This window comes from Brachyhypopomus gauderio, chromosome 1 (genome assembly GCF_052324685.1).
Source record: "Brachyhypopomus gauderio isolate BG-103 chromosome 1, BGAUD_0.2, whole genome shotgun sequence".
Lineage (NCBI taxonomy): Eukaryota > Metazoa > Chordata > Actinopteri > Gymnotiformes > Hypopomidae > Brachyhypopomus > Brachyhypopomus gauderio.
Window position 1 is genome coordinate 7,450,189 of NC_135211.1, and position 25,731 is coordinate 7,475,919.

The following is a 25,731-nucleotide window of genomic DNA, read 5'->3' on the forward strand; positions in this document are numbered from 1 at the left end:
TTTTAAAAAAAAGCAACAGATCTAATTTAAGTATTTGCCTGATTGTACTTAAAAGGGGAGATGTGGTATTATGTGTTATCACAGGCCCCGCCCACGAGCGAGGGTGTCGGGGGTGAGTGTGCGGAGGCGGGAAAGCCGGAGAGTGTTCAATAAAGTGGTCCTCGTTTAAACCGCTACCCAAGTTGTCGCTAGAGTCATTGACCCACAGTTCTAGAGAACCCAGAATACACGACACTAGTGTGGGCAACGGAAAAGTGGAGAACCTACCTGTGGGGAAGGCATTTTACATTACGAACGGACCACAATCCACTTACCACACTGTTGTACTCAAAAGGCCATGGAAGAGCTGGCATGCGCATAGCTAGGTGGTCAGCTAGGCTTATGAAATATACTTATGATATTCAGTATAAACCAGGACGGGAAAATGTTACAGCCGATTGTTTGTCCCGCCTGCCACTGCATTGTGAAGAGCCTTGTCTGGATAATGATGAGGAGGTTGTTGCACTTACTTCTATACTGACTGCGGTTGCAGGTGAAGAGTTTAAAACTGCATGCACCTCATGCTCAGTGCAAACGAAACTTCGTGAGTTACTCACATCTAGATGGCCTAAGTTTGCGAAAGCTCTGGACCCAGCTCTACAGCCGTACTTCAAGCTACAGAATGAACTGTCCCTCCAAGACGATTGTGTGGTACGGGGCACAAACCGCCTTGTGGTGCCAGGAAGCCTTCAATTTAGGCTTATTTCTCTGGCACATGATACACACCAAGGTATTGTCCGGACAAAAAAACGACTGAGAGATCTGTACTGGTGGCCGGGGATGGATACTCAAGTGGAGGCATTCATCAAAGCATGTGTTACTTGCCAATTACATGATAAGTCAGCTGTCACCCACCCAACACCAATACAGCCTGTGCCATACCCTACCAGTGCCTGGAAAAAGCTGGCAATTGACATCATGGGGCCATTTGACAACGCGCCCCTAAACTCTCACTTTGTGATCACACTCATAGATTACTTCAGCAAATGGCCTGAAGTTGCTTTTGTGTCACATGCTATGACACATGTGATCACCCAGTTTCTGTCTTCAGTGTTCAGTAGAGAGGGCAATCCAAAAGAACTGGTATCTGACAATGGACCACAGTTCACTTCTCGTGAGTTCGCATCCTTCCTGCAGGGAAGAGGGATTGTGCACAGAACATCATCTGTTTACTATCCTCGTGCGAACGGTGAGGTTGAACGCTTCAACCATAGTTTGAAGGACTGCTTGCAGACTGCGTCATTAGAACACAAGGACTGGAAAGAGTTCACCAAAGACTTTGCAAGCATACTGTGCAACTCCGCATGCTACCACTCAGTGCTCACCTGCTGAAATGTATGTCTTACCTGATACACAATAGCTAATTGCGAGTAGTTGGTTATTCCACTATTGTTGTTTATTACAGTGCAGTTAAGCATTGTACTTATTCTTCTGAATATTGTATTGTTATTCATTTAATACGGTGGTGTTATATTTGGAAATGCTTATTTTTTCAGACTGCTAAATCTTTAAAGAGAAAGGGATATGTGGTGTCTGGGGATAACCTCTAGGAGGAGCCAGTGGTAGGAAGTGAAGTAGGGTTGGCGAGTGGAGGAAAAGAAAAACATCTGTACTGCATTTTACGTTACATTAAAAGTTAACTTGTTTTCATACTGCGTGGTTCTTCTGAGTCATCAACTGGAACACAACAGTTACTACCTGCTTACGTACTACACTTTCCCGCTCAGTCTGTCCCTGGGTTTCTCTTTCACAAGCCTGCCTCACTGGCTGCTGCTCTCCCTGTCTGCTGCTGCTGTCTTCACCTGTCTTCACTACAGCAGCGAACATGTCTGTGATTTTTACACATTTTGTAGCATCTACATTGAGACACTTCAATTTCTTTGCGCATAACTTCTCCACACCCCCTTTCTGCCGCTTCTGTCTCTCCTGCCTCTCCTTTAACAACGTGTTCAACACTGAACGTAGCGGGAGTTACAGCGGACCACACAGAGAAAGGGTGGGGCCGCTTTTGTCCTATATCCTAATTGGTTCAGTCCACTGTCTATATTGAAGATTGGCCAATAGGCCGCCCCCTCTAAATTGTGGGCCAGTCTCTTAGGAAAAAAAAGGGAAGGAAAAAAAATCCATCGGACCCTGAGGACTGTCGACTGTCGGTGATGGCAAAAGTTGGGCTTTTGGGAGATCGAATCAAATGATCCAATTGATTTGGAAAATGTTTGAATCCACAGTGACATCTAGTGGACAACCAGGGCCTAAATCCATAACTTTTCTTAACAGAAGAAATGTGTTTTTAATGAAATATGTGTAACGATCCATCCAGGCAGACATGGATCCAATTGCGGAATGTAGTAGTTTTTATTTGTGACGTGAATACGGAGTACTCGAACAGACTAATAACTCCGCAGAGTGTGTGTGGTGTATGGGTGCGGTGGTCGAGGTCAGGACGGTCCAAGGTCACGCCGGGTAGACAGAGAGCAGAAGGTTTACGAGGACTAGGCTGGAAACGAGGTCTGGAACGAGAACAGAGGTCAGTACACAGGAGATCAATCACGGAGATATAACACTTGGTAAGTTACATGCCAACAATACTTCGCAAATCGGAAGTGAGAGGGGGAAGCTTAAGTATTCATGAAATGTGGAGTAACGAGCAGCAGGTGTATAGAATAATTCGGATGGTCACATGCTGTTCCTAACAATATGGCATGAAATATTCCCCCATAGCATATTGTGTCCCTAAATATATTTTAGTCACAAAAACATATCATTTTGCAAAGAACAGGGTTGTTTTAATTGTCATTAAGATGTATTTTTCATTATGATACACTGTTAGACAGTGGATTGATATAGCTGACATTATTCATTTTACATTGCAAGGTAGGGAAATGCTTGTGTAATCCTTTATTTAATAAACATTACAAGTAATCAGTAAACATTCTGATCTCAGACCAGCTGCTTGAGCTTAAGTGCAGACAAAAACCAGAGACCGTATATGTAAGTGGACCGGACAACACGAGTGAAAAGTGAAGCCTCCGTATGTCAGCTGCCTTCTAGTGGCTGGCTGCAGTACAACTTTTACCCCGCCCATTCCCATGTAAGTGAACGGGCGGACGAGATACTTTGAATTTTTATTACACGTAAAATACCTTTTTTGAGCAATTATATTTTGTCAATTCTATGAGACCCCATTGCGTCTTTCCCATTGTTTTTCTTTACGATAAACAGATTTTATAAAAGTTATAGTGTTACTTAAAGGGGTGTGGCGATAAGGTGATTGACAGTTTATAGCTACGTTCATTGATATCTAATACCAGGCGCTCAAACGTGAACGCGCTCAACAGCAAAACTCTACAGCAAAACTCGACAGCTGTATTAAAACCTTTTACCTTTGTTTATTTTGTAAAACGTAAAAAGTGTCTATACTGGTGGGCGTATCCTAACGAATGTGATCAGAGTTGGGGCAGAGATACGGTCTCTGGCGGAGACACTGGCTGTGTTCGAAATAGCCTACTACATACTACTGGCGTACTGATCGAGCCCCAAATCAGTATGCCGTATGCAGTATGTGACCAAAATGAAATTTTCCAGTACGCGAAACATACACAGATGACCTACTACTTCCGCAAAATATTCCAGTATGCGAGCAGAACTATCTTCGTGGTGTACTGCATCCCGTCATGCAACGCTACGTTCACGTGACCCCGTAGTATGCTTTGCTTTTGTCGCATACTGGAAACTGTACTGCATACTACTACGAGGACCAGTATGCAGTATCCAGTATATACTGAGTCCAGCATGCAGTATCCAGTATGTAGTAGGCTACAGTATCCAGTATGTAGTTCTAACCGATTCTAATGCGCATGCTCTGGCTCCAATTTTCATCTACTGTGCAAGCGCATCCAAGATGGCAGCGTCCGCGCGGCCATCTTGGTGGCTTAAAAAATTCACAATGGGAGTCAATGATGACGTACCATCCATTATCAGGCCCGTAGCCAGGAGGGGGCGCACGCCTTGGATTTTTCATAGATGCAACAAAATCTATTGAGGAAATAGCACAGGCTGTGTGTCAGATGTCTGATGACCAAAAGTACAATTTGCTGAAAAACCACGTCAGACCTTCGAAAATTTTCATTTACCCAACTACATTCATTGGTGGGTGCAACAGGGCATTCAGGTATGACTGGTTTGAGGAGCATGGATGGTGGCTGGTTTACAGCATAACTCAACAGTTAGCCAAGTATATTAAAATACTAAAATCTGAATATAAAAAAACTATATTTTAAAATGGTCTGTATTTTTAATTTAATTTGCAGTTTTGGAGTTCTACCTTGTCACTATAAAGGGCCTAACTGTTGAGTTCAATGTTGTTTGTGTACTCTGTAGAACCAGAAAAGAGCTTTCAAACAGCATCAAAACCATCTGTTTGTAATTTAAACTGACATAATCAAGGTTGAATGTGTAGTGCCCTACCCTGTTACTTAGAACGTTTGAGTAAGACTTACATTTATATCAAATTTATGTTAACAGTGGGGAGCAACAGACGAACAAATAAGGACAGCAAAAACAGACTCACAACAAACTTAAAATATGTCTAAATTAAAAGGTTTGAAGTGTGCTCGTGTATTTAGGGGGCATTGGAGTAGAGAGCCAAATGAAGTCCACTTTTGGGGGAAAAGATCCCCCCCATCACAATGCTGGCTATGGGCCTGATTATATATACAGTCTCTGAACGAAACCCGTTTTTGGAACAGTCACGTGGCTTTCCCGTTTTGATACTTAGTTCGAAACAGTGTTTTGGAACACCGTGATTCAAATGAATTGATTCAGTTCGATTCCGCATTTCGAGTTTTACATCACTACGGTATGCTAGATTACCAGTCCAGCCCTGAATGTGACTATTAATTATTAGCGGTAGAACAGTCTGCAATGTTCCTAGCAAATTAAACTTAATGTTACCTCATTAAAATTCTCAACTATTTCAAGGTTCACCTCACCTTGAAACCAATTCAAAATGAGGCCGAGACCGAATTTGAGTAACTAGCCATGTCCTTAGATTTAGCTATGTTAGCTAAATTTCAATGAACTTTATCACAAAGACTTGATATACCGCATAAAGCATTATTTAACCCATTATGTATTTAACTGTGATCGAATTAAAGTATTTTAATGCATCTGAATACTAGATCTTGATATTTAATTGTTTAAATCTTTATCAAATGAAACATTAAAGTGAAATGTGTTTTAGACTGGGCTAACTAGCTAATGTTAGCTTACATAAATTAAGGATGTTTTCTTACCTGATGTCACCAATAATGCTTCACTTAAATTTTCTTCCTCTGTGCCCTGTTTCCATCTTATTTTGTGGAATCATCCAACAATAATCCACTCAAAATAATAATTTGGCAGGCAGATGTAAAATCAGTGTTGTATAAAGTACCGAAATCTCACACTCAAGTAAAAGTATAGGTACCCCTCCAAAATATGACTTTGGTAAAAGTCCAAGTCAGTGACTCAAATGTTACTTGAGTTAAGGTCTTAAAGTATCTGAAACGTCTTGTACTTAAGTATGAGAAGTACTGTAAAAATAGATGTACTGAAGTAATGTAATGAAAAGTATTAAGTAAAAAGTACAGTTTTAAAGAGTAGCACATGTTAATGGTTTGTCATTTAGAACTTGCATGCCTTTCATATATTCGTTAAATTTACTCTAAATAGCTATCGCTTTCACCTTCATCCCCCCTTGAATCAAAGAGGCTAGGTAGCCTGCTACAGCCAACATTTAGCCTAGGCTAAATACACATGTGAAACCGAAACAATGCCAAACAAAAAGTTCTTTTGTACAGGTAACGTTATATTCAAGATTCTACAATAGTGCCTAATGAGCATGCTAAGGAAACAGGAGGATTATAACAATTTCATAAGAAGTTACCTCAATGTGTTTCTTCAAGTTGGACGGGGAGTTTCTGTACGATAGAATTTCCACGTCTTTGGGCAGGCATAACATGCACTTCATGCGGTACGACGAATCTTTAACCCCCAAGAAATCAAACATTGTGTTTAAATAAGGCCACGGGTTCTCATGATTTGCTGGTGGATCCCCTGTAGCCGAGTCCGTCGCCGCTGCTACTGCTGCTGTTGTTGTTGTTGTTGTCTCCATCTCGTCTTCCATGTGGCTGCTGATTGCGAGGTATCTTATTGGCGGTGATGAACAAGCCCAGGCATAATTCTAACTTCAGTAGGTGGGGTCAAAACATTGCGTTTTCTCTCTCTTTCTCTTTTTTTGTAACGAGTAACTAAACCGAACATTGAAAATGTATCGGAGTAAAAGTATGCAATTAAATTCAGAAAAATAGTGAAGTAAAAGTGAAAGTTGTCAAAAAAATTTTAACTCGAGGAAAGTACAAAGTATTCCAAAATATACTTAAGTACAGTAGTGAAGTATTTTTACTTCGTTACTATACAACACTGTGTAAAATAATCCAGATAGATAGCTAAACACCATAGCTCGTAGGCTGACTGAACTTAATGTCCATCGTCAGCACACACCTACTGAAATTTTCAAACATGACCTGAGAGGTGCGAACAGTTGTCATTGGCCAATTTCCTGAATGATTAACCAATTATAATTAAAGCAACAGGTTGAGCTCAAATCATGTTTGTTTTAAAAGTCCAGTATTCAAACAAACTGCCATTTTCTATTGCCATAGACTACACAAGAACTAAAATGAGAACTGACATCAATAGAGATGGAACAATCAACAGAAATCTCCTACAGCCATCACTACAGTTACATACTTTAGATATGCCAATGTAAAAATGTAATGTCTGAACTGAAGTCACACCTCATCATGTAGTCATAATAAAAATGAGCATAAGCATGATTTTCAATTGCAAAAATTATTTTTTTCTTCAAATCAATTACCATCACGTTCTATGGCAAATTAGTATGTCTGGACCATATATGTTTTGTTCTGTGTACATTTTCCCCTGAACATCATTGGATCTTCTGAATAAATAATCAAAATACAGGTTTTGCTACATGTAAGCTAATACTATGAAAACCCCATTCATTTCTGATATTGAAAATCATGTTTAAACCAGCAGTGCCAAACAACTAAACACATCGCCAAAAGACATTAGATAATACATGTTAATAAGATTTTGATTCAAATAACAGAAAAAAAAGTTTTTTGTTCTTACAGACATAAACCTTTATATAATCAACCGAATATTTAATTGCAGATAATTGCTGTAATTGTACATAAATCTGTATATAATTTAAGAAAGCAGAAAAATACCTTATAAATAATACTATAATTTTTCTGTAAAAAAAGAGAAATGCATGTAACTTGTAATTATAATCATAATGTGACGGGCAGGGTGAGCAACTAAAAAGGAAGCGATCACGCCAAGTCTCAGGGAAAGAGGATGGTTTAATTGAAAGTGCGCAAACCAAAAACCCGTGACATAGTTCCAAACGAAGGAAATAATAACCAGCAGTCAACTGGTACAAAGACAAGACATATATAGACGAACAAACGACCCTCAGGTGAGACGGATCACGGGTCCCGCCCACCTGAGGGACCAACATCACGTGACAAAAACAGGACAGATGCCGCTGTAAACGGGGGCGACCGGCAGGGGGCCCCCCCACAACGTGACACATAATACTTGAAATAAAAGATATTTTGTCAAATTACAAATAATGTCTGTAATTTTACAAAGTTTTGTATACAATTGTAAAAAAATGTTAAACTACATATAAAATGTACAGTTATTTTCCATAAAATTTGGATTTTTTTTTACTGTGTACTTAAGATAAATTATTTTACAAAGGCAACAAAAAATTAAGTATCGGTTAGGCTTCCTGTCTTGGTTTTTAGGGGTAATCAGTGTCACACAAGATGGGGTTTGTGTTTGTTTGGACTCCTGTGGCAGGGTCCTTATTATCAGAAGAATGTCTCAGTGACAGTCAACTTGAGCTCTGGCAACTTCATTACCTTTTTTGATAAGGGTTGTGTACTTGCTGGATAAAGTACAATGACTTACGAACTCTTCATTGTCATAAGGAGAGTTTCCTTGCTAGGCCAGGTGTTAATGCTTATATGGTGGCTTTAGAGCTATGATTGAACATTAGTTTCTGTGGGTGGGGAAGCACATGATCATTCATGACCAAGTTAGCAAAATCAAGTTTTACCTCCATCGCTATGCCAGTGTTTAGATGGCTCCGAGATTTCACTCTGGTGCTTTTCACAAAATGGAAGTTGGATCTTGTTTTGAGATGTTAATCTGAAGCACATAGTTTACTATTGATGCCATGGTAACCATATAACTTAATTTGTTTTTATAATGCTGTGCACTAGGTAAATATTTAGTGACTCATTAGTGTGATTTACGTAGTGAAGTTCAGACATCTGATGTAAAATGGTGGTATGAACCTCTGGGTATTGGGTGGTGCTTCATGATTTAATGTAGAATAGTACTATATTGGTCTGATGAGCATTGGAAGCACATTTGATCTCTGTGATGTGCTGTTGGGCTGCTTCATAATGCCAGTTTGTTCCTGATATGCAGTGAAATTTATTCATCACTTCCTTAATGCTCTTTCAGATGTATCAGAAAGATTGTGGATCTGGCAGAGGATCAAGGGCCAATCAGAATAGCCTTGATATTATAGAAGAATGCATGTACAGTTATGATCTTAACCTAAACCCATACCCGTATCTTTAATACCATCCTTTCTTTTCAGTGGGTTTCAGTGACTGTAGTGGAAGGTCGCGCATGGTGTTTGACACCACTGATAAGCGGTTTGAGGTGACCACTGATGGAACAGTGAAGTTGAAGAGGCAGGTCACTCTTCATGAGGGTCACAAGATGTTCTCTGTCCATGCCTGGGACTCCACGGGCAAGAGACACAGGGCGTACGTGAGGGTGCAACATGAGGGTGGAAGAGGAGAACAGGAAGACACTGAGGCAGTGGGACCTGCACAGGTACTGCACCAACACAACCTGACCTCTGCTGGACAAAACAGGAATTGTGACACATGCTGGATTTTTTTTCTTTATCTTTTCCATTAGCAATTTACCCATGACTTTTTATTTATAAATACCATTTATTTTTTTGAAGACTTGGTGTTGGTTTGATATTGATATATGAACAGCCAATAATCTTTTACACTTGATTACAGATAATTACATCCCAACTCAAGTGATGCTTGCCTGGAGTTGTATGAAGTGCATGCTGTTAGAAGACAGAATTTGAGTCCCACTGATGTACGATGGTGGTGTCTTGTGTACACAGCATCAGATGCTGTACACCAGCCTTATTTACACACGGTTCTGTTTATGTATTTGTGTGTTGTGCTAAAGGTGGCAGTTTTGTTTGTGTGAAAATGAAACAACTAAATGTAATGTATGGGGAGGATTATAGAATCGGGTCATGTATTTGTTTCTCTTTCTTTATTCTGCAGCCTGAATCCCCCTCAACTGTCTTGTTTCTGGATTTTCCTAAATCTTCTGTGGGGTTGAGGAGGTTACAGGGATGCATGCTGTTCCCTCCAATCTCCTATCCAGAAAATGACAGTGGTCCTTTCCCTAAAAAGATGACAGTTCAGGTGTGTGCTGTTGAGTAACATGGATGAAACTAGATGAACATTAGATGAAACATCTAAACTTTTCTTTTATACATGATGTTTTTTGTACTTAATTGCTGCATTTTTGGACAGTTCAAGTCAAAACTTGCTAAAGAAACTCCGCTGTGGTACAGCATCACTGGTGAAGGAGCAGACCAACCTCCTGAGAACCTTTTCACTGTGGATAGGAACACTGGCTGGATGTATGTTACAAAGACTCTAGACAGAGAGAAAAAAGACAAGTATCAGGTAGGAGACATTTTGTTTCTTACTAATTCTAATGATACATGGCATATTTTTGTTGCTTACACAAGATGCAGTGTGTTCTGCTGAAGGAGGCTTTGTTTCTGTTCTGATTAATGCACAGTTTGAATGTACCTATTTTGACATCAGTTTGCATGTTCTTGTCTGCTAATTCCAGCTTCAAGCTCATGCCGTTGCTGAAGATGGAAGTGTAAAGGAACAGCCAATAGATATTGAAATTGCTGTTATTGACCTGAATGATAACAAGCCTGTCTTCACCCAAGATACATTCCTAGGCAGTGTACCAGAAGTCTCAAATATAGGTAGCTATTTGTGGCTATATAGTTTAATGAAGTAGTTGGTGATGGCTGGTATTTATTACATTTATTATTCTCTGCTCATAATATCATGATCTTTGTTTCACTGAAGGGTTTGAGATCATGACCGTCACAGCCACTGATGCAGACGATCCATACACTGACAATGCTGATGTCAGATACACCATCCTCAGTCAGATTCCAGCACTGCCATATCCAAACATGTTCACCATCAACCCCATCAGTGGAGCGATTCTAGTGGGGTCTGAAGGACTGGACAGAGAGGTGATTGCAGAAATCAGGTTTATGATTGGCTGGATTTAATGTGGAATGAGATAATAAATAATTTAAATCATGATCATCTTTCAGAAATATCCTGAATACACACTGGAGATCCAGGCTGCAGATTTACTGGGTAAAGGCCTCACATGCAAAGGAAAAGCTGTTATTACTGTAACCGACATCAACGACAATGCACCTCAGTTTGAGAAGACCTCGGTAAGAAAAGTGACAGCTTCCAAATACTGAAAGTTTTGTATAAATTATCCAGGTAGCTGCATCTGTTGATGACTTACGATTGATTCATTGAATACACTACCAGTCAAGTTTGGACACACCTACTCTGTTAATTTGTATTATTTGTGACATTTCAAAAAAAGGGGAAGATGCCAAACTCAAGAAAGAAAACATGTTATGCGCCAAATTAGATTCTTTGAAGTAACCATCCTACATTTTGATGAGAGCTTTGCACGTTCTTTGTGTTCTGTTAACCAGCTTCATGAAGCAGCACCTATGATGCTATTTCATCTGTCCTGAAGACCTTCTCACATGTAGAGGAAGGAGCTAGAGCTTATTTTGTGTGTGCGCGCGTGTTGAATGATTCCATATATAAGAACACCTTTTCCAAATTATATTTCTTGTAAACAAATTTTACAAAAGATTAAAATGTCCTTTACTATTAAGAACATGCATTTAGTCAGGTGTGTCCAAACTTTTGATTGTTAAAATACCTGTAAATGGGGTTTAAACCCATCCTATAAGAAAATAATGTAATTTAAACATTTCATATTGTTTTCATATCGGTAATGAAGCTTCATTGTCTTTCAGTATAATGTGTCCGTCCCAGAGAATAAAATGGGAGCTGTGGTGGTGAAAATGCCAGTGACTGATGGGGATGAACCTCAGTCACCTGCCTGGGCAGCACAGTTCAGGATTATTAATGGAAACAGTGGTGGGTTTTTCAACATTAGCACAGGACCAAACAAACAGGAGGGCATCATTACTACTGTCAAGGTACGGCACCCCAGAAACTGGTTTGGTAACATGATCAGCTTTGTTTGTTTGAATGGTTCTTGAATTTATTGCTTTTATTTTTGTATTGTGTTTAGCCGTTGGACTTTGAGAGAAACAGCAAGTACACTCTGTTGGTGATCGCTGAGAATGAGGTTCAGTTTGCCAAACCTCTGACCACCTCCACTGCCACAGTGACTGTGAATGTTATTGATGTGAATGAGGCTCCAGTGTTTGACCCAGAGAAGAAGACAATCTCCATATCTGAAAATCAGGAGGTTGGCAGTGATCTAACAGTGTACACCGCTAATGATCCTGACACGGCAAAGTCTCAGAATGTCACGTAAGGGTTTCCTCAGAGCCTTTAATGTTTGGTAGCTGCTGTTTATCTGCAGTCCATAACTGTGTCCATATCTGTGTGTGGTTGTAGTGCTAGAGATTAGACTTTCTCTCTCTGCTGCATGAACATTGCTGGAGTAATCGGAGGTCATGCTGTATGTTTCAGGTATCGTGTAGGTAGTGATCCTGCCGGCTGGCTGAATGTGGATAAAGAGACTGGAGTGATCAGGGTCAAGAGTGACATGGACAGAGAGTCTCATGTTGTGAAAGATGGCAGATACGAAGCTCTGATCTTGGCCATGGATAATGGTAATTTCATTTTCCCATGTTGTCTTCAGAAGAAACATTTATCAGAGTAGTGCCTTCTAAAAGCTTTTTGTTTTTGCAGATCCAGTTCCAGCAACTGGTACAGGGACCCTTGTGATTGAGCTGCAGGATGTAAATGACAATCCTCCTGTCATTGAGGAGAGATCCTTCAGATTGTGCAACAAGCAGTCGGCTCCAGTGCTGCTGTCTGTGACTGACAAGGACGGGCCTGGCTTCACTTCTCCATATAATGCAGATCTTGTGGGAGATGGCCAGAAAAACTGGACTGTCAGGATGAACAGCAGTAGTAAGCTGTGTGTGTGTGTGTGTGTGTGTGTGTGTGTGTGTGTGTGTGTGTGTGTGTGTGTGTGTGTGTGTGTGTGTGTGTGTGTCTTTGTCAATCAATCAATCAATCAAATTTTATTTATAAAGCACTTTTTACAACAGTTGTTGTCACAAAGCAGCTTTACAAGTGTCGAGTCCTAGCCCCCAGTGAGCAAGCCAAGGGCGACAGTGGCAAGGAAAAACTCCCTAGTTTGTGTCCAAGTTATTTATGTTGGTCTGTTGAGCTTCTACCAAATGTGCTTTGATTTGTGTGCAGGAACTGGAATCATACTTGAACTCAAGACTCCACTGGAACATGGAGACTACAATATTGTTATGAGGGTGTTTGACAGTGGTGGTCTCTTCCAGGACAACAGTGTGCAGGCCTCTGTATGTGACTGCACAGGAAATGAAGTCAATTGTCCACACATAGGCGAGGCAGGATTAGAACTGTCCGCCATCCTCAGAATTCTTGGGGCCATTTTAGCTTTTATGTGTAAGACATTTTTTGCTGATGCCCTTCAAGTACAATTCTAAGGTGATGTCTGGTGTCTGAGTTGTTAGGTGACGATTGGTGTTGATGGTAGTGTGTGTTGTCCTCCACTCTAGTGCTGGTCCTTCTGCTGCTGCTCTTCTTGAGGTGGAAGAGTTTTAAGAAGCTGGCTGATGTGTACTGAGGAGGACAGGACTGGGGCAGCCATGTGGAGTTCGTCCATGTGTTGCCAAAGTTCAACCAGCTTCATGAATGAAACATATGGATGGATGTAAATATGGAACAGTTTCATAGTTCTTTTCACCCGAGCTTCTATTTGGTGCAAAAATGCTCAACACTGTTCAAAATAGGCCAAAGCAGTGGGGAACCGTCAGGGCCCTCTACGCCCTCTCAGAGGGCCTAAAATATTCTTAAAACATAAATATACAGTGGGGAAAATAAGTATTTAGTCAGTCACCAATTGTGCAAGTTCTCCCACTTAAAAAGATGAGAGAGACCTGTAATTGACATCATATTTCATTGCACATTACATTTCATCATAGGTGGACCTCAACTATGAGAGACAAAATGTGAAAAAAAATTGAGAAAATCATTTTGTCTGACTTTTAAAGAATTTATTTGCAAATAATGGTGGAAAATAAGTATTTGGTCACCTACAAACAACCAAGATTTCTGGCTGTCACAGACCTGTAACTTCTTTTTTAAGAGGCTCCTCTTTCCCCCAGACATTACCTGTATTAATGGCACCTATTTGAAGTCGTTAACAGTATAAAAGACACCTGCCCACAACCTCAAACAGTCACACTCCAAATTCCACTATGGTGAAGACGAAAGAGCTGTCGGAGGACACCAGAAACCGAATTGTAGGCTGGGAAGACTGAATCTGCAATAGGCAAGCAGCTTGGTGTGAAGAAATCTACTGTGGGAGCAATAATCAGAAAATGGAAGACCTACAAGACCACTACTAATCTCCCTCGATCTGGGGCTCCACGCAAGACCTCAGCCCGTGGGGTCAAAATGATCACAAGAACGGTGAGGAAAAATCCCAGAACCACAAGGGGGGATCTAGTGAATGACCTGCAGAAAGCTGGGACCAACGTTACAAAGGCTACCATCAGCAACACACTACAACGCCAGGGACTCAGATCTTGCAGTGCCAGACGTGTCCCTCTGCTTAAGCCAGGCACGTCTGAAGTTTGCTAGAGAGCATTTGGATGTTCCAGAAGAGTATTGGGAGAATGTCATATGGTCAGATGAAACCAAAGTAGAACTATTTGGTAAAAACACAACTCGTCGTGTTTGGAGGACAGTGAATGCTGAGTTGCATCCAAAGAACACCATACCAACTGTCAAGCATGGGGGTGGCAACATCATGCTTTGGGGCTGTTTCTCTGCAAAGGGACCAGGACGACTGGTCCGTGTACATGAAAGAATGAATGGGGCCATGTATTGTGAGATTTTGGGTGCAAACCTCCTTCCATCAGCAAGGGCAATGAAGATGAAACGTGAGGAGATCTGCATGGAGGAATGGGCCAACATACCAGCAACAGTATGTGCCAACCTTGTGAAGACTTACAGAAAACGTTTGACCTTTGTCATTGCCAACAGAGGATATACAACAAAGTATTGATATGAACTTTTGTTATTGACCAAATACTTATTTTCCACCATTATTTGCAAATAAATAAAGTCAGACAAAATGATTTTCTCAATTTTTTTTTCACATTTTGTCTCTCATAGTTGAGGTCTACCTATGATGTCAATTACCTGCCTCTCTCATCTTTTTAAGTGGGAGAATTTGCACAATTGGTGACTGACTAAATACTTATTTTCCCCACTGTATATATTATAATGTATCCAGTTTTATTTTATCTACTTATAGTTAGACAAACGACATCTAAAAAATTACAAATATATAAGCGAATAAATTATTCACCCGTGTATTCAATCTGTGTTGGAAGGTGAGGGGTTAAGTGGAAGCCCGTGAGCCTGTGTCTCCCCCTATCAGGACTGTGATGCCCACTGTTCGTTTACAGAGGGCCTGGCAGTTATAATTCAGCGCAATACCAGTTTCAAATGACAGTAAAATCATATCTTCCCTCTTAGTGGGCGGGCTTAACTGTATGATAATTTCTGCCCGCTGTGGCGACGCTAGCTGGCGTTATCGTACCACTGCTAGCTAGTTTTGATTCAGTCCTTTGATGCCCTCATGCGCGTTGTTTACATATTCCGCTCCCGAGGAACATGGAGCTGTGAACCTTATTTTGCTTAAGAAGTTATCTAGTACAGATATTATTGTTTATTGCATTTTTAAAGCTGTACTGTTGTCTTGATTTTTTATTTGTTTTTTAATTGCAGTGGGGGGGATGGGAGCGGGCCCAGGTTTAACGGTCACGGTTCGCTACTGGGCCAAAGGAACCCTGCTGAAAATTACTTATGACCAGAGCTTTGGTCATTGGCTTTTCTATCCTGCATGATTTAGAAAGCACTCAATCAGTAAATGTTTGACAAAGTGCATTTCCCCCACACATGTTTTCAAGCTGGACTATATGAAGTTCATTGCACCCGCACCATTCTGTCTAGCCATTTAAGATGTATTGTGCAAATGCTTTTGTGGTGTTTTTTTATTAACACTTTTTTGTTTGTTTGTTAAATAAAAGTCATGGCTTCTGCCTCTGCCATTTGATAGAAAATTATTTCATGTATTGTCCTTTCATCACAGTGCATTCACCACCCCTCATTTATAATCAGCCATATTAAAAAAAACCTGAAATACATCTGGTTTAACAGATGTACCATGTGACCAGTGTTGTATAAAGTATTAGAGACCCATACTTGATTAAAAGTACAAGTACTCTATCAAAAAATGTACTTGAGTAGAAGTTGAAGTGTTCTTTAAAAACTTTACTTAAGTAGAAGTACAGAAGTATTCAGCATTTTTTGTACTTAAGTATTGCAAGTGGTTTATTCAAAAATGTATTACTCAAGTACTGAAAGTAAAAAGTACAAGTACTGTGTTTTGAATTAATTAAAGAAAGCCATCAAAGTTTGATTATCAATTATTTTTATATCACAAATCAAAGATGTCAAATACAAATACAAGTGGTCTGTATGTACAAACAAGTAGCAACTAAAAAAACTGGGCTTAACACTTTGTACACAAAAAACAGATAACCTATGTCCCGCTACTTTGTAGGCAGAAGTACAAGTTCGCCTTAATTTAGCTGAGAAAACGAGGTGTATTTTGGACGTAAAATCCGTCTGTCGGGTTCTAAGGGTGAGCCTACTGTCCTGCGTTTACCCTCAATAAATGCCCTTACCCTATAAAAACACTACACTGTAAAAATGGGCACATGATTAGTCAGCCTGAAAAGACACAGCTTACTGTTGCTAAACACACAACTCAGCGTGACATCGCCTTTATGATTGCCCGCTAATGTTAAATGAATACTGCAGCACGTCATGAACATAATTAGGTTAGTTAGCTAAGATATCTAACCTAACTGTGTCTTCTGTGCGTTATATTTATAACTTACATTGATGTAGGGTGGTCTCCTCCCTCACCGTCACTGCCACGATCATTCGATGTTGAAGGTGTGGAAGGTGCCAATTAGAGATGCATGAATACCGATACTGGTATCGGGTATTTGCCCGATACCTATGGAACGCCATTTGGCTCAAAACGTCTAGAATGACGTCCGTGTTAACACGTCAAATTTGTACGTCTTAAGACGTACAAAAATGCCGTGTTAAGACGGACGTCATTCTAGACGTTTTGAGCCAAATGGCGTTCCATACATACCATGTCCATTTACCCGTACTCGTAATCGCAAACGAGGCTCCGATACCAACATCCGATACCTTGTTTCCAGTGGATGTAAACCACGTTATGCTAATGAGCAGACAACTCAACATGTCCGTATTTCACGTCCTGTCCCGGGTTTTTTAAGTGAGGAAATGTCCTGGTTTTTAAATTACCTTCATTGGACCATTAAAATTTAAATGTACAGGCACTAGGGCACTGCGCACTGCGCTGCATGTGACGTAATCCCTGAGCTAGGTTTGACGCGTCGCGACCGGCGCAAGGGTCCGCGCGCTGAAAATGATGTAATCGCGCGGTGGCTCCGCGGTGGTCTGTTAAATTTATCTTTTAAATAACTTCAAAGTAAAGGGTCCATAACTGAAAAAACTCACTGCTACTAATAAAAGTAAGTGTAAAACATAAAAAAAATCATGCAGTGCAATACTAAAAACCAGTTCAAACTCTGTGAGTGTACACACTAGTAATATATGATTAAGTTGAACCAAAGTTTGCCATAAATTGATTCAGTTGGTGTCAAGTTGTAGCTACACGTATTGGCTGACAGTCTCCTCAGTTAGTGCCTTTGTGGAACACGTTGAAGTTACACAGACCTAATAATTAGGAACAAACAAAAATACATATTATTTATAATAAATAATATTTATATATTATATTTATTTATAATAAATTATTTTAGTTATCATTGTCATTGACCCTCAGCACGAGGAGTTCACTGCTAACAGAACACGGCATCAACCAACACTGTGTCACGGTGACAGCTCCGGACCCTTCCCTGTGGGCATGCCGTTACGTTGTCTGCGTGTCGTTATGTCCATGTTTGTACTTCCGTGGGCGTGGGTTGTTTGTGAGCGTGTTCGTTTGTTACACCTGTGCCTTGTCTCGAGGTCACGTGGGTCTGTGTTATTCACCTATTTAATGTGCGTTAGCGCGGTGTCTTGTGCTCGTCTTTGTCTACAGTTCATGCCAGTGTAAGCAGCAGCGTCAAGCGTGCTTGCACCATCTGTGCTGAACTTCGTGTGTACGTTAATAAACGTTGTGTTGCACCTTGAGACGCTCGTCGTGCCTCCTTTCTGCGAGCGTCACAGAAAGACATACCTGGCATACCCTGCAGAAGGGACCTTCCCCCCGGCGGACCTGGAGGAGACAGAACCGTTGGTGTTAGGGGTAGGCGCCTTTGCCCTCACTCCCCCCGAAGATGAGTTCGGGAGTGAGGACTCCGGAGAGGAGGAGAGTGAGGATGAGACCAGCTGCCCTTCCCTCACGTCCGCGGCTCCCCCGATGTCGGACGAGGAGAGGGAGACCACACGCACGTGTACTACGGCGAAGAGAAGGAAGACACCAGCCCTCCGCCGTCAGAGTGGTCGGAGTACACCGAGCACTCCGATGAAGAGGAGAAGGAGGTCACCAGCCCCCCTCCGTCGTGGTACTCAGCCCCGTCAGAAGAGGAAGAGCAGGGCAAGGAGAGTGAGGGGGAGAGTCTCCGGTCGGCGAGTTCGCTCCTGACCGTTTATAAAGGGGGTGGGAGCGGACCGGACAGTCTGCCCGCATCGGAGAGTGGGGACTCCGACGAGGAGGAGCCCATGGAGCACTCGCGGTGCGAGACCCCCGCTCAGTCCATGGACTGGAGCGTAGCCGAGGAGGGAGAGTCGGCGATGGACACCACCACCCCATACCGGAGCCAGGGGAAGCTGGCCTGGCACCGGGCGGGGCCTCCTACGGGGGGTACCCGGAGTGGGGGAATGGGCGCCGGCAGGCTTATGGGGCGGCAAGCCCCTACGGCAAACCCGGTGGAGGGAGCCGCGGACCTGGGAGAAAGGTTGCCGCGAGACCCACCGGTAGTGCTGCCTCCAAGCGGGCTACCAGTCGCGCTGCACCTTGCGCGCCCGCCAGAGGGACGGCCCCCAAGCGGTCAACCAGTCGCGCTGCACCTCGCGCGTCCACCAGAGGGACTGCCCCCAAGCGGGCTACTGGTCGCGCTACACCCAGCGCGTCCGCTACCCGTGCGGCACCTGGCGGTGAGCGGTCGGAACAGGCGGGAGGTACACTGCCATCTGCGGCGTCTCCAGCCCCCGGAGCTTTCGCGCCGCTACAGGCGTTGCCTCAGGCGGGAAGCCTAGCTCCGGGAATGAATGTCTGTGTTCCGATGTTTTTGTCTATCCCCTTGTGTCTCCCTAACTTCCTTTTCCTGTTTGTGCCTCTTGTGTTTCATGTTCCAGTGTGCGTGTTTGTGAACGTGCCATTGTTTAATGTTTTCTCCCCTGTCTTCCCAGGGAGGGTGTACTAGAGCTGTTCGCGGCGGTTCCCGCCGTCGGGGGCGACTGCTCTCGGAGGCTCGTGATCCCGGCGGCTCCGGACCTGCCCGTTGGTGTTGGTTCGGGGCTTTCCAGCTGCGCGGGACGCTCCGGGAGTAGCGAGCCCCTGGCGGAGGGTTCTGTCACGGTGACAGCTCCGGACCCTTCCCTGTGGGCGTGCCGTTACGTTGTCTGCGTGTCGTTATGTCCTTGTTTGTACTTCCGTGGGCGTGGGTTGTTTGTGAGCGTGTTCGTTTGTTACACCTGTGCCTTGTCTCGAGGTCAGGTGGGTCTGTGTTATTCACCTATTTAATGTGCGTTAGCGCGGTGTCTTGTGCTCGTCTTTGTCTACAGTTCATGTCAGTGTAAGCAGCAGCGTCAAGCGTGCTTGCACCATCTGTGCTGAACTTCGTGTGTACGTTAATAAACGTTGTGTGTTGCACCTTGAGACGCTCGTCGTGCCTCCTTTCTGCGAGCGTCACACACTGCAGCAAACGCTAGACGGGAGAAAATGTAAAAATACTGAAAAATTAGTTTTGTGTTGACATGGTGATTAGTGATTGTGTAGGTAAAAATGTTCATGTTCAAATAAATTATAGGCCATGCACCAGAGGCGGTCTTTGCATAGAGGCATGGCTAGGCAACTGCCTTGGGCCCCTCCCACTGCAGCCCACTGTAGGGGCCCCCTGACTAGCTAAATTATTTCTCGCATATTAATGTTGATGGGCCCCCTTGCTAAATTTGCCTTGAGCCCCCAAATTGCTAAGTCCGCCACTGCCAAACACGGTACCATCTCTTTTAATCTCTTTAAAAAGCGAATTATTGGGAATAATTTTGAGTATATGTGTATTTGTATAAATATGTAAATTAAGCTGAAGGTGCTGGAAAATACTTAAAATGGACCTTCAAAGTGCCGTACAAGTGCATGAATTCCACCTTGTAATTTTGCACTCACAAAAATCGAGAGGCGCACGACCTCGCGACGCAACCGCGCGTGGTCAACGCGCATGGGCGGAGCCACCACGATTGCGTCATTTTTGCCGCGCAGACCCTTGCGGCAGTCACGACGTGTCAAGTGAACCTAGATTACGAAGCTCAAGTGTTGAGTGAAGGCAGCAGCAGAGTAAACAAGACGCGACTGGAGCATGCGCAGTTTTCTCATAAGACAGCCTGATCGCTTGACCCGGGGACAGTGCCAGCTAACATGTTTATAATTGTAACGAGTAACTATACAGCACGTAAAAAATGTAACGGAGTAAAAGTATTAAACTGATGGAAAATATGTAGTGAAGTAAAAGTGGAAGTAGGAGAAAAAAATAATACTCCAGTAAAGTACAGATACAGCATCTTAGTACTTAAGTACAGTAGTGCGGTAGTTCTACTTCGTTACTATACAACTCATGTGACATGTGCATGTGACACATTCTTTCACTGTCCAACTAGGTATGATGTTATGCATGGTGACTTGCAGGGGATCACAAAACTAGACCCTCTGTGTGATTTTCTTACCCTAATTTCAGTTGCAGATGTTTACCTTATTTGTAGAGGCCAAACCTGTAATTGGATTGGAGCCAAAGAGTAATGTTGGTGCTGTAGTACTGTCACCATGTGGTCATTATAATTTCCAGAAAAATAAAAACTTCCTCACATTTTTGGCAGTCACAGTGCTGAAATGTGTTGTTGGCATCAAGTGACCTTTTTAAATCTGGAATCACCTGCTGGCCTTCTGAATTTACTGTGACCTGATTCTATATACTGCAATTTTTTTTTTTTATTGTATATTTATTAGATTTTATAATTAACAAAGGGGAACAACAACAAAACAACAACAAATCAGAAAGAGAAAAGAAAAAAAGAGAGTAATGTAGAATAAAATAAAATAAAATATAATAAAACAAAAACATATGTTTATCGCCACTATGATATATGCAATTTGACATTATTGCAAAATGCTCAAGAATGAGTGAAAGGGTATGGTAAAAAAGTGTTAGGTAGTAATTACATAGAAATTACAATGCAGGCAGGGGTACAGATGAGGTGCAAGAAGAAAGATCATAAATCCTCCAACACTTTCCAAACTGGTGACCATATTTCAGAGAATTTTTGTTGTCTGTTATGCATTTCAAACGTGAGTTTTTCTAGTGGAAAGACATTCGACAGTTGTGTCAGCCACATCTTGACTGTTGGGACAGTTGGAGTTATCCAGAGCAGTAAAATACATTTCTTTGCTAGGTATGACAGTGAACCCATCAGGTAGGATTGGTTTCCATTTAGCACCCCATTGGGATCATGAGCCAAAAGATACAAACATGGTGACATGTGGAAATGTTTTTCTAACATCTTCTGAATGACCTGATGAACATCTTTCCAGAATGCTTGGATTTTAGTGCACTCCCAGAACATGTGCATAAATGTACCTGCATCAGTTACACTTAGGACATAGTGGAGATGGGTTTTTACACATCTTATACAGACGTGAAGGTGTTAAATAAGATCTAAAAAAGAATTTGAAATTCTGTTCTTGGATGTTAATGGAAGTGCAACTAGGAAATATTTTCTTATGCATATTATTCCAAGAGTCGTCGTCAAATTTAATAGAAAGATCTTTCTCCCAGGCCTGTCTCAATGGATTGTAACATGGTTCATTGACATCAAAGAATGTAGAATACACATACGATATTTTACATAGACGAGGATTTGGCTTAATAAGAACATTTTCCATGATATTCAACTCTGTTCGGAGTTTGGTTTCTTTGGAGCTTATGAAGTGACGTACCTGAAGGTATTTATAAAAATCTGATTTGGGGACCTTAAACTGTTCTGGTATCTGCTCAAAAGACATTAGACTTTGTCCGTATATGCAGGATAGATCTCTTATTCCAGATTTGACCCATGTATGTAGTCCTATAGACCTTAGTTGAGAGGGGAAGTCTGGGTTATGGCAAATTGGAGAGTACAGTGATAAATTTTTTGGGATTTTTAGATATTGTCTAACGTCTTTCCAGGCCAAGAGTGTGTTATAAACTGTGTATTTGTCTTTTAAACTGTGACATTTTTCTAAATTGTTTATAAATGGGAGAGATTTTAATTCCAAAGGTTTGCAGGACAAAGACTCAATTTCAACCCATTTAGAATCATGTTTATCTAAGAACCAAGATAACATTTGTATAATTTGTGCTGACCAATAGTATAGTTGGAAGTTTGGTAAAGAGGCCCCTCCCTGGTTTTTCATTTTAGTGAGTATTGAGAACCTGATTCGAGGTTTTTTCTTATTCCAAATATATTCCGTTATTCTGGAGTTTATATTCTTGAAAAAACTAGCAGGTATGTAACACGGGAGAGTTCGGAAAAAATAATTAAGTCGAGGCAGGACATTCATTTTAATTACATTAATTCGGCCAAAAAAGGAATTTGGGAGAGCGGTCCAGACACACAAATCCTGCTCAATTTTGTCCCAAAGTGGTGTATAATTGGTAGTGAATAAGTTGTTCAAATTGGGTGTAATTACTATGCCAAGGTATTTAAATCCGGTGTCAGAGATATGGAAGGGAGTTATCTGCCGTATATTGTCACTTTGTGAGATATTGATTGGTAGGGCCAGCAATTTATCCAGGTTAATTTTATATCCAGACACTGAGCTATAGTCAGAGATCAAATCTAAGACTATATTAACAGAAGCGTTTGGATTGGACAAGTACAGAAGGACATCATCTGCATAGAGGGAGATACGATGGTCTTCTCCACCAATCTTGATGCCTGTGAGGCGTGTACTATTTCTGATTGATTGGGCCAGACGTAAAATGGACACAGATTCAGTGTTATATCGCCGGTGGATGGCGCCAGAGCTAGCGAACTAGTAACGTATTGAATCATATATGTGGATCTGAGGTAAATAAACTGGATATTTTTTTTCGGCGTGAGATATCGGAAGTGTGGCGTGAGAGCATGTGAAAACAGTCAAATGCGTGTGTCTCACGCTCAATGCGTGAGAGTTGGCAACCCTGCATTATCTGAACCATGTCTTGACCTCACAAATCCTGTTTGATCTGGATGTATCAAGCGTGGCAGTAGGGCATCCAGTCTGCGTGGAAGGACCTTGGCAACAATTTTAAAGTCCACATTCAATAAACTGATTGGTCGATAAGACGAACAGTCCAATGGATTTTTATCTTTTTTTTAAATAAGAGAGATGGAGGCAGTCTTGCATGAATTTGGTATGACATTATGGTAATAGTTTTTCCCAGAATTGAACCGATAATTAAGATGAAACGGCCTTCAGGGTCTCTTATTTCAGACGCGGATAAGGTCCGCGCTAGCATCCATGTTAGCTTGCGTAGCTAGTTCGTCTGCAGCTTCTTTTTTCTTTTGTCTTAGAGGACGAGACGAAGAGAAAATGGAAAAGTCTTTCTCACTCCTATCTTTTGACATGATCAGGCGTCAGTTTTTAAGAAATATGTGATCTCTTCCGGAGAAAAACACCAGTTTAAAAACTTATAGGAGCAGAGCCAAGTTTCAAGCAGCCATCTCCTAGCTGATCATGTGACACCCCCCTGTATGCTGCAATTTTACTCTTTTTTTATCCCTTCCAAAGGAAGGAATCTCATCACAGGATAATGTCTGAATCCAAAGCTGTTTGTACGTGTTCAGTCAAGTACCTTGAGTGTTCTATGCTGCATCTGAGCAGTAACAAACCTACAGAAGACGGGGTGGGAGGAAAAACGTATTCTGCAAGTGGTGTGTTAAAAAACATGCTCTGCAATTGATCTGTCTTAATCTGCTTTGCAGAAACCTGTTTGTGTTAACTTCACACACTGTAAACAGCATTTCTCCCACTGACTGCACCTGGATTCCTATGAAATGTTTTGCTCCATGGAGTAAAATAATCAACAGGACTTGTAAGATGTCTGCTGCCCACACCATGAAACACTAAAACACTGAAATCTAATACATATTAACTAATACAATTATATTGGTGTTGTAGCCAAGGTTTGTGTGTCAGCAATCATATTGGACAAAAACACCCTCAGAATTCTGAGAGAAGCAATGCTATGTTTGAGGAGATTTTATACAATTTGAGATATTTACATTGTTGGGTGTAAGATCTCAAATGATGGTTAATTATTTAGCATGACCATAAAGCAGACCTGGGCAAACTACGGCCCGCGGGCCACATCCGGCCCATTGTGCGTCCCTGTCCGGCCCGCGAGAGGCCAATCATAAATTTAACAAATATCTATGTCGTGCGTGCAATACAACTGTGACGCTTTTATTTTGAAAGCGCTACGTTTTTGTTAATTCCGTGTGGATGTACGTGCTTGTGTGTGAGCTGTGCAAGAAACACTGTAGGTGATCAGTGACAAGTTAAGGCAAAATTTATACTTTCGCGAGTGAACGTAGCGTGCGACTCCGCACCCCTCGCACGAACCTCCACGAACGGCGGAACATTTACGTGACAAATTATAATTGTGAGTTGTGTTCCAGGTTTGAAAATGTTGGAATGTTGGCTAATGTACTTGAAAATGCTTGAAATTGTAACTGTATTTCGATTCACAACAAATAGCTGACTGAACAGGAGGTATTCCAGAAAGCGGATTCAGTGAAGAAACCGGGTAAGTAAACTCAGAGTTAACGAAAATTCAGGGTTTTCCGTTCCAGAAACCGAGCTTAGAGAGAACCTGAGTCAGCTGGGAAATATTGAAATAGACCTTGAAAGTGCCGTAGAAGTGCTTTAAAGCTAGGTTTATGCCTGGTTTATACTTGACGCGGTGCGAGCAGCGCGGGGGTCCGCGCGGCGAAAATGATGTAATCGCGGTGGCTCTGCCCGTGTGCGAGGGCCTCGCACGCTGTTGATTTGCGAGGTTGTGCACCTCTCGAATTTTGTAACTTCGCTTCGCACTCCGCGCCTCAGCGTGATGGACAAAGTCATGTTTGCAGGGTTCATACACCTTTACAAGGTGGAATTAAAGCATTTGTACGTCACTTTCAAGGTCCATTTCAATATTTCCCAGCACGTTAAACTTAATTAAGTTAAATATTTACTTTTTTATCACATTATTTAATGGTTGTTTAAAGTCTTCACGTTCTCTCATGTTTCATCCTGGAATTACAAGAGGCTCGTATTTGTTAATGTAATACAAGAAAACTGTTAATTCAGATGGCTATTTGTTGTGAAACGAAGTAGTTACAATTTCAAACATTTTCAAGTATTTAGCCTAAATTCCAGCACTTTTCAAATCTGAAACAAAAAGCAACATTAAAATTGGTCAGGTAAATGTTCCTTCCATTGTTTTTGAGGGGTGTTTCTTTATACTAACACACATCGTTTCGGAGAACACTACACAGAATGTGAAGCGGCAAGTATAAATGCCTCCACCGTTTGCGGAAGTTCGTGCGAGGTGGGCGGGGCCACCGTAATGACGTCATTTTTGTTTGAGTGGCCCTCTGACACAATTCAGGTTTCTCATGTGGCCCCTTGTAAAAATTAATTGCCCACCCCTGCCATAAAGTGTCTTCCTGACATCTGTCCTATTTCACATTGCATTGATGGCGGCATTCATGTTGTGTACGGTTATTTCTGTGAGTGATCCCATGCCGAAGCATCTATAAAATTGAATAAAATTCTACTTTGAATGGGTCT

General features: G+C 41.8%; 1 protein-coding gene across 3 annotated transcripts in view; it reads left to right on the top strand.

Moving 5' to 3' along the window:
* The window catches only part of LOC143475714 (cadherin-1-like), a 121,673-nt gene that overhangs the window by 16,147 nt on the left and 79,795 nt on the right, over positions 1 to 25,731 (top strand). Inside the window, exons 3-15 of one of the 3 annotated variants that reach the window (XR_013121194.1) lie at positions 8,786 to 9,027; positions 9,507 to 9,650; positions 9,762 to 9,917; positions 10,090 to 10,234; positions 10,341 to 10,513; positions 10,598 to 10,726; positions 11,336 to 11,521; positions 11,617 to 11,861; positions 12,024 to 12,166; positions 12,246 to 12,470; positions 12,765 to 12,983; positions 13,097 to 13,251; positions 15,339 to 15,652. Coding sequence is in view for 2 of the 3 variants with exons in the window: in XM_076973761.1 (XP_076829876.1) it covers positions 8,786 to 9,027; positions 9,507 to 9,650; positions 9,762 to 9,917; positions 10,090 to 10,234; positions 10,341 to 10,513; positions 10,598 to 10,726; positions 11,336 to 11,521; positions 11,617 to 11,861; positions 12,024 to 12,166; positions 12,246 to 12,470; positions 12,765 to 12,983; positions 13,097 to 13,164 (2,075 nt within the window). In the remaining variant the exon portion in view is untranslated. Of the gene's footprint in view, positions 1 to 8,785; positions 9,028 to 9,506; positions 9,651 to 9,761; positions 9,918 to 10,089; positions 10,235 to 10,340; positions 10,514 to 10,597; positions 10,727 to 11,335; positions 11,522 to 11,616; positions 11,862 to 12,023; positions 12,167 to 12,245; positions 12,471 to 12,764; positions 12,984 to 13,096; positions 15,653 to 25,731 lie in introns of those variants that run through there. The other 2 variants (XM_076973761.1, XM_076973746.1) reach the window with 2 other exon arrangements.